General features: G+C 39.0%; 1 protein-coding gene across 1 annotated transcript; it reads right to left on the bottom strand.

Annotated features, from left to right (window-relative positions):
- Positions 1–1,239: 1,239 nt before the first annotated feature.
- On the bottom strand, positions 1,240–8,941 carry LOC140231406 (alpha-L-fucosidase-like). The gene is made up of 8 exons (XM_072311532.1): positions 8,500–8,941; positions 7,542–7,648; positions 6,943–7,073; positions 5,909–6,042; positions 5,203–5,300; positions 4,304–4,436; positions 3,662–3,832; positions 1,240–2,453 (listed from the first exon to the last, which is right to left on the bottom strand). The coding sequence occupies exons 1-8, from the start codon at positions 8,853–8,855 to the stop codon at positions 2,198–2,200; spliced, it is 1,386 nt and encodes a 461-aa protein (XP_072167633.1). The 5' UTR covers positions 8,856–8,941; the 3' UTR covers positions 1,240–2,197.
- Between the last annotated feature and the right edge of the window lie 644 nt (positions 8,942–9,585).

Below are 9,585 nucleotides of genomic sequence, written 5' to 3' on the forward strand. Positions count from 1 at the left end.
TTTGACATTTTACAGTCCAAAAACTGCCGTTTGTAGCTATGTTTTTTCGCGTTTATTCATTTATATACATATCTTTCTTATTTTATCTATTTTCATTTATTTGTTTATTTATTCATTTTTTTGGGAGGGGGGCTTTTTGGGGGGGCAAAAATGCGTTTTGCCCCCCCACTTTTTGGATTGGGGGGGCGGCCGCCCCCCCTGCCCCCCCACTTCCGGCGCCTATGCTTGTAGGTAACACATTTACATAACGCAGAAACACAGGCAACATCTTCGGGGATTATACCTGTAAATACTACTACAGTGGAAACTCGATATAACGAGATGGTCGGGACCAAGTCATTTTCCTCGTTATAGCCGATATCTCGTTATATCAGTAGGCATAAAAGAAGGCATAAAATAAAGACATTAATTTGCACATGTGGGACTACCCATCATATCTCAATCAATACTGATTACTTGATATTGTGTGTGAGAGAATTACTCACCTTTATGGGTAAGAAGATGTTTTTCGCCAAGGAAATCCAATATCAAGAATGTGTTTCTTATTAATTGTAGATGTTTGAATTTGTAAATTTGTATAGCTTGCGATTGTATCAAGATCGTCTGTGGATTGGTATGCGGTTATCGTATGAGTGTGTGTTGTGTGGAAAGCTTGAATATGGTCTGCACAATGCTGTGTGTGTATGTGACACATTCTGTATGTACATTATGACTGCGTGTGTGTGAAGACGGGGAATTCCCTAAGTAGAAGGCCAATCACAGCATCAGATTGCCTCACACCTGCTAAACGTCATGATGATGTCATGTATACATATGGCCGTCCCACCACATTCTCTGCATGTATCAGTGTGCGTGCCGACGCACACACTTCACACGTACAACATGCAGTGCTAGCTGGAGTGCACTGAAGAAAATGATTATGTGTGTACAAGACAGTTTTTGGCGCATCAAGCTTTACAATCTCGGAAGATGATAGCACAGGCGAAGTAAAGCTTTACCGAAGGCATTTTGCTTTACCTCGCTATAGCAGGTTTGATTTACTATGTTTTTCTTTGTTTGGAAGTCACAAAATTTATCTCGTTATAGCAGTTATTTCGTTATAGCCGATCTCGCTATAAGAGTAGCATTTTACATATAGACTTGTGTGGAAGGAAATTTGGGACCGAGAAAATTTCCTCGTTATAACCGATATCTCGTTATAGCAGTGTTCGTAATACCGAGTTTCCCCTGTACAATACTTTTGTACATAGCACACAAATACGAGAAACATCTTTCAGACATGGTATTTCTGGAATATAAGAGATACAGAGTAAAGACGGAATGAAACAAAGAGATACTGATACTTGACCTGTTGCCATGGTAACACACTAAGTCCCAGACACTAGCTAACAGAGATTTACTGTCAGATTTGATCAAATTTTCTTTGGTTTTCAGCCTCTCAATGCAATATTAGACATTATGAGAGAATGTATTACACTTTTCTGTAATGGCAAAATTACAGCCGAGGTATGACATTTCAAATAACATTTTGCTATTAATTCTTCCTTACTTCTTGAACTAAAGGAGGTGCACCTTACGGACAGAATGTGCACATATTTGCATCTGGCTTTGTCACACACTTACAGCACAATTAATTAACTTGATCTGTTACGATTATTGCCTCAAATGTATGAATGTAATGAAATACTACATGCATTTGCTCAAGTACTAAATCATTCTCAAATCAATACTGTGGCAAGGCCACGTACGACTCTACACAGGCAATCAACAATTATGGGCTCCTCCAGCAAACTCCCCAGCACAAAAAGAATACACTAGAAGACACTGTGGGTAGTAACAAATAGTTCTTGGGTTTGGATATAACAAAACTCTTGGGCTTGAGAAGTAATTTTCATTAAAATTTCATATCATTCTAATTACATGACGATACAGCCTCTTTCTATAGATATGCTGTGACCCTCACAGCAAGTGAATTTATGGGATTTGTTCAAAATATATTTGTATTTCCTAACAAATGAGTCTTGCAGTTATGTAGAAATTGTACACATGATACAAAGGATAATAAAAATTTCAGATAAATACAGTGTAGAAACATAAAAGGCTGATGACCTGTGACCACCTTTCATCAGAGAGGAAACTTCTACTTTGGTCATGGAATGGCCTCTGATTCTTTTCTTGCTTTGTTTTGTCATTGCCACTACTGGACATTCTGCAGCTTGAGTGACCACGCCCACTGACAGGGGATTGTGGCCGGAGTGAGGCTGGGCAGAATGATGGTCATTCCCACCTTACCAGGGGTTCCTGTCCACTTGAGGGATGCAGAGTAGCCCAGCAGGTTGACCATTGTCTGGCTGGTGGAGATGGGGTCAGACAAGACCACTTGGTTGCTGGCTGGCCAGTCTAGGAAGGTGGCGTAGACAGTGGTGACCCCACCTGTGGTCTTGTTGGTGTACCTGTAACCAACACAGGAAGTATAGAAGCAAAGTTAACCTGTGATATATTTCACATGCTACATGTACACACATGCTTTGATAAGAACACTAAATGAATTAACCCTAATCCCACCGGGTTTTTTGAGGGACTTGAAACCACCGGGGGGGGGGGGGGGGGGGCCCCCCCTTCAGATCTCGCTCGTGGATCACGTGATCCTTGCGAAAATTTGCACGAAGGTAGAGGCCAATGTAATCTACAAGACTGTATAGTTAGATTTTTCAAATTTTGATTTATGTATTTTATATTAATAGATTTATGCTAATTTATGAAAAAAAATAATTTGCCAATAAATAAAAAATATTAAGCTCCAAGACTTCTAATTTCTGGTGAACATATTCTTTTCAATATCCTCAACAATAACATTGAAGCAAAAATTCGGCTTCATAATTATTTCATATGTATTTTATTGTTTATTGAATTTCTGATGTATTTCTTTGTTTTTTTTACTTTTTGCTTTCGTTGTTTTTTCGTCAAAATTTCTCGAAGAAACTTTTTAAAGCATAATCAGGCTAAAATAATTCATAATCAGCCATTGAAAGTAAAAACATTTATTATTATATGAATTAATTGCAAAAACACAATTTACATTCTGGATTTGTACACAAAATCATGTTTTTGAGCAATTTTTGGGTCGACAACTTTTTTCAAAGGGGCATGGCTTCAAAACGGTATGCCCGAGAGCGACAAATTTGGTCTCAAAAGTTGCGCGATACTTGAAAGAAAAAAGTCATAAAATGTTGCAGCGAGAGCATCATGCGTTGTGGAATAATCACGCAAAATGTTGAGGGGGGCAAAACCGCCCCCCCCCCCCCTCCCGTGGGAAAATAGGGTTAAATGAACTGAACAAAGCATTTGAATAAAGGAATTAATAAACTCATGAATCAATCAAGCAATCAATTACTAAATGGATTTATAAATTTGATAAATTGACTGAATGAACAAGTTTAAGAAAGGATGGATGAGTGAAAGAATTAACAGAATGAATGAATTGAATGACTGAATGAATGTGTGAGTAAATTAGTGAATGACAAAATGTCATGATAAAATGAATGTGACTGAATGAGTGAATGAGTGAATGACTGAGTAAATAAATGGACAAATGAATGAATGAATAAATAAATGTCAGAACAAGTGAATGAGTGAACAATTGAGGGTATGCATCACTCACCAGACATCTGGGGTCATAGTGTCATTCTGTTTACGCCATGGCCTGGTCTCAAAGATGGCCTCCCCATTGACCTTCAGCCACGCCCCCATGGAGCGAAGACGCTCCTCAAAGATGGGAACGATACGACCGTCAGCTGTGGGTCCGATGTTCATCAGCAGGTTGCCATTGCAGCTATGAAGGAACAAAAGTTACCAACATTACAATGGTTGTACTTCACTTGTATTCTGTTGAAAATGCTAGACTATTACTAATGGTTTAAATTTGTCCAACACAAGGAAAAAAATTACATACAATAAATACCATCTACAGTATTCTAGATGTTGACTAAGTGAGCTCCTTAGAATGGAAGCACACCAACAAAAATATTTAAACTCTCACTGCACAATATGATCAGCAAATATCAAAACTGGGCCATTTTTTTCAATACACAGGTTGAAAATCTGTTGTTAGGAGTTCAAGACTCTCAGCCTGTTCAAAATTTGTTGATCTTCAGAGCACTTCTCATTCATTAATACAGAACTCTATCAGGATGACAAAGGGCATCTGCTTATCATGTCCCATAAACCATCTGCCACCTCACCATTCAAGATCTAACTGTTGTATATCAAACAAGCTTCAATCCAGACCCAAGTCTACACTGACCTGACGGTGCTAACAAGGAGTTCAATGAGTTCGTCCATGTCCAGGTAATCAGCGAGTACGGCCTCCCGCCTGAAGCCCCACGACTTCTTGTCGATGGTCATGGCATTCACCCACTTGCGCTTCTGAAGGGTCCCTGGAGAAATGAAGGCATACAGTATGTGCATATTACTTCAGGTTTAGTGGCAGGTATGGTGGAGCATTTCATGTGCAGATATGCACCGCTGATCCACAAGGAGAACATCAAGAGTTTGGCACATTCACAGGGGTGGATCCAGGGGAGATGCCTTAACAAAATTAAAGGGGGGCACACAGCCCCCACCCCATTTTCTTCTTTTTATTTCTTTTGTTTAAACAAAACAAAGAATAAAGTGGGGGTGCGCACCCGGAGCACCCCCCTCTGGATCTGCCACTGCATTAATACTTCAGGTGCCAGAATGTTTGGAAGAAGTAGGTTGTAAGTTTTGTCTGAGCCAGATGTTACCCCTTTGAGAGAAGAGGGAATTAGACCATGTGTCTGTTGATGACAACCAACATCTCCAGACACATGCCAAAAACAGAAAACAAAACAAAACAAAACAAAGTAAATGTAAAAAAAAAAAAAAAAAAAAAAAAAAAAAAAAAAAAAAAAAATTGCACCCTTTGCACATCCTAGTAGCAGATTTAGGCAAATATATGTTGTCATTTTTGTCATATATTCTTATATGACAACATGTGGTTTTTTTTTTCCAGGCTAAGAGAAAATGTATTGTTCTTTTGACTCTATAGATCTTTTTTTTAACTGTCTTTTTTTTTTAAACACAGAGTCTTATGGCTAAATATTCCTTAAGAATACAAGAATGTAAGGAAAACCAACAAATAGCATTTGATCCCAAGGAAACACTACATTGCTTTAAACACACCTGGGCTGTATCTGTCTCCACAAGTAAGCACTCCACCATGGTGGCACTGGATGCCATGCCCCCAACGGTCATTGGTCACTACTTTATCTTTGACCGGACTGACAAAACAACAACAATAAAAGAGAAAATGACATGAAAGTAAGTTTGCAATCATATCACTACAACTTTTTCTTTTAGTGTGCTAACTTTCTGATTACAAACAGACTAGTAGATAAAACTTGAAGCCTTCATGTTGATTGATTAAATCATGATACTTTTTGTTGGGAAAATATTCATAATGTGCTGCAACCTGATGAAACAGTGAAAAATACATGTATAACAAACTTGCATTAATACAAAAATACAATTATCACTACCGGTACCACTTTAAAAGATATCTGTGCAGTTGATTACTTCCTTCTTTTCAAACCATGACTTTAAAATGTAAATCATCAGAAATGCAAACTACAAAGAGATTCTTGTATGATTTGAACATTGCACAAGTGTCAAATAAAATGAGACCCGGCAAGTTTGATGACCACATAGGCTGGCACTTGGTGAAAGCTTTGTCTATTTTTGTTTGTCTAGCAGTTTGTTATTGTTAGTGTAGTTTTGTTTAGTTTTGTTTTTGGTTTTGGTTTGGCTTTGTTTTTTGTTTTTTGTTTGTTTGTTTGTTTGTTTTTTTGGTGGGGTAGTTGTTGTTTGATTACTGTCTTTGGCTGTCTACCTGCTGTTGTAGAGCCAGGCCAGGAACTCTGTACTGTTCCAGTAAGTGTCAGGGGCTCCCCAGTCACCATCAGACCAGACCAGATCTGGCTCATACTCTGTCACAATTTCCATGAGTTCGGGCCATAGCACTTTCTAGGGGGATAAAAGAGAGAGTAAGAAAACAACTCAAATGGAAAATGAACACAACTTCACATAGCACCCTCTGAACTCATGGCAGAATTATGGTAAAATCTGAAACTTTAAATACAACTACTACCTTCAGATCAATTTCATTGTGGGAGATGCTCACGCAGAAGATATGAATGCAGAAAATAAAATTGATGATTACCACTTAAAAAGTCTAACCAACATGTCATGAAATTGTTTGGGGTACTAGTGGTCACATTTCACATTGAAATGACATCTGTGGCATAATATTGGATTTTCCTACTACATTTCTATGTAAATAGAACCCAAATTATGTGCACAAACTACTCAGCAGTTTGACTTCTCAAACATATATATAGTGGATAGTACTAAAGTAAAAAACAAAACAAAAACAAATTTGTCAAAGTTCATAAGTTCTTCAGTCCATATCCACCCACATCCAGTCTTTATTCTTTTCTTGTTAGAACTATCATTGCTTGCTCAAGTGTTGCGTGTGAGTTACCAAAGTGTTTAGAATCGTGCACTCAATACTTTAAAACCTTTACTTCACATAGAGTCAAAAGGGGCCTGAGCTTTCCATCCTGGCAGAATCTTCGTCAGAGGCAAAATGACAAACAGGGAGGGGAAAGCAATCACAAGTAAGGAAGACACACAACAAGAACAGTCATGGGAGGGCTAGGGACACAGAACAGAGAAAACAAAAGGGAAGGGTTGGAGGTCATGGGCAAGGAGCCCAGCAGGTAAAGGGAGGAGGATTAAAGCAGGAGGGTGAACAGACAAAAGGCAGAGGAGGGTCAGTGATAATCCTCAGGACCATGGGGGCAACCTGTGAAGGATAAGGATGAAAAGTTTTAAGCAGCTTTTTTTTTGCTACCTTTATTTTACCTCACAGTACTCCTGAGTGGCAAAGTTGTTGGACTTGTCCTTGAGGTAGAGAGGGTGGAACCATTCAAAGAGAGAGTGGTACAGACCAAAGTGCATTTTGGTGTTGCCCCTCACTGCAGAGGCCAGTTCACCTGTCAAACAGAAAAGAAATACATGTGTCATAATGCAGAGAGACTGTGGTATTGACTCACAGATTCAACTAATAATGAGAATGAGGATGATGATTTTAAATAGCCAACTATGATGATGAATGATCGATACTGATGCATAAAGAAATAATGTCGACAAGTTCATCAATACTACTTTACATCAAGGTGTACTAACAACTTTGTTAGCATACAACATATGAGATATGCATTTTGGCCGTATTCTTAATAATTAAAGCAATTGTAACATATTATACAGTTCCTCAGATAATAACTTAAGTTTCCAAGCCATGAGTGCCAATACATCTCAAATGTTCCACTTTATGCAAATATGTTTTTACCATGAATACAGGAATGGTGTAATCACAAACTTATTTTTTTTTTTTTTTTTTTTTTGGGGGGGGGGGGGGAATAGTTCAAATTCATTCAGGAAGTTTGGACATAATGTCATACCAACAAGATCCCTCTTTGGGCCTACATCCATGGAGTTCCAGTTCCAGGAATAGTTGGAAGGCCAGTTAGTGAATCCTTCATGGTGTTTGCTGGTGAGGACAACATATCTGGGGATCAGAAGAAAACACTGAACATTACTTAATCTGATTTCTACTCCCTTAGTATAAAAAATGGAAAGAATATAAATCTGTCTTTAAAAATTTAGAATATTGCTACAGTTTCCACAGGATGAAGTACAAGTTATTAACAGTATATCTAGATACACCTGGTTCAGAACACAGGACAACTGTTTTAAAGGGATCGTAAAGTTTTGGTTGAGACGTGATTTCAGGTTTCCAACATTTTTTTTTTTTTTTTGTGAGAAAATGAGAAACCTCTCATGAAATATGAAAGAGCATGTAATTCTATGAAGAATTCAACATTTGATGAAAATTGGTTTTGAAATGGATGAGATATTCAAAACGGAGCGATTCTAATAAAGTGTGGGACCCACATTTTATTGTGATCGCTTTGTTTTACTTTGTTTTTGGATGTTTCAGTCATTCCAAACCCAATTTTCATCAAATAAACTTTGAATTCCTCATAAAATGGTATGCTCTGTACTATTTGATAAGTGTTTTCTTGGTATCTCGCAAATTAAATGCCCAATTCTCATCACCACCAATCTATCCCTTTAAAGTAGTCGTCTTCTTCTTCTTCTTCTTCTTCTTCTTCTTCTTCTTCTTCTTCTTCTTCTTCTTCTTCTTCTTCTAGTATAGTAGAGTCCACCATGAGGTGTATCAGCGTACTGGTTGGGTGTGCAGTGCAGGCAGTTTACAGTGGCAGTGCTCCAGATAAAATTCATGTGGGCTATGCTATGTACAGTGCTAGAAAAAAAGTGTGCAGCTAAAAACACTCCCATTGACACTGTCTAACGGAGCTGGAGATTTTGCACCTCCTCCTTAAATTCAACTCTTACTTTGCACCTGATGCCTTCAGAACTTCTGCCCACTGGTCAGGATCGAAGAACTCAGCATGGAACATGGGTGCAAAGTCTGCGTATGTGAAGCCTGGTCGGTAGTTTTTCTCCATGAACTCAACCACCTCCTTGTACTGTCTGTCTTTCCAGTCCTTCCAGAACCATTCGCTGTAGAAACTCGGCACGCTGAAAACTCCCCAGTGAATGAAGATACCGAACTTGGACTCGTCGTACCAGGCGGGTAGGGGTCGGCTGTCTATCGAGTCCCAGTTCGGCTGATACTGAGCGCTGCCCTTCAGAAAGAGAGCCGCTAAAATGCAGCAAGCGATCTGAAGAAAATTTCCGAGACTGTACATGTTTGACTTGGTAATTGTCGTGTTTTCAATACGCTGATTCGTCAAATCAAGGAGTAATATTACTACTAGGAATACTCCTTGGGATGGTCAAATTCACGCAATGGCAGTTCTGAGTTCCGCACTAGTACAGAGTCAGTGTGAGCAAATCCACAGCAAGCTTCCAAGGAAAATACCGTAACTCTTTGACTAAGCACTGACCGTTGTGTCGCCTGATGATGCTGGACCGGTCACCGATATCCGTAGGTTGTGCTGTGGTGCCGTCTCCGTGGTGGCCGTGGAGCGCCAGATGACATAACAAGAAAGTGAATTGTCACATGATGTACATCAGATTAGTCTTTAAAGCAGACTAGTTTTAGTCTTTGCCCTTCAGCTCAAGGAATCTACATGATGTTTTCCGCCTGACTTTTCCCCAAAATATTTGGTACAATATTCCACAAATATGTGACTTTAAAGATTTTATTGTAATCCTTGCGCAATTCATCAATATGAATGATTTATAGCGTTTCATGAGGCTTCATACAATTTACATACACTCTAGGGTCTAAGAGAAAAGAATATTTCCTCACATCACCTGACACACACAAGATTGACTTTCTCCCAATCACAAGCACTGCTGCATCCGAAGCAGGGAGGTGAAGCTGCAGTCCCACTCCTGTGGAGAAGCAACCTGCGATATACCGTCCAACCTGTAGTCAAGTTGCTTAGTGAAATTAACTCCTACCGTTACACG

The sequence above is a fragment of the Diadema setosum genome, chromosome 8, assembly GCF_964275005.1.
Source record: "Diadema setosum chromosome 8, eeDiaSeto1, whole genome shotgun sequence".
NCBI classification, from domain to species: domain Eukaryota; kingdom Metazoa; phylum Echinodermata; class Echinoidea; order Diadematoida; family Diadematidae; genus Diadema; species Diadema setosum.

What these genes read in the sequence shown, in the direction of transcription:
- LOC140231406 (XM_072311532.1), bottom strand. Translation starts at nt 8,855, where the DNA reads ATGTACAGTCTCGGAAATTTTCTTCAGATCGCTTGCTGCATTTTAGCG. An exon ending in CTGAAGGCATCAGGTGCAAA is followed by an intron (nt 7,649 to 8,499) that starts GTAAGAGTTGAA and finishes TCTGATCCCCAG; the next exon opens with ATATGTTGTCCTCACCAGCA. An exon ending in CCACTCAGGAGTACTGTGAG is followed by an intron (nt 6,043 to 6,942) that starts GTAAAATAAAGG and finishes TTATCCCCCTAG; the next exon opens with AAAGTGCTATGGCCCGAACT.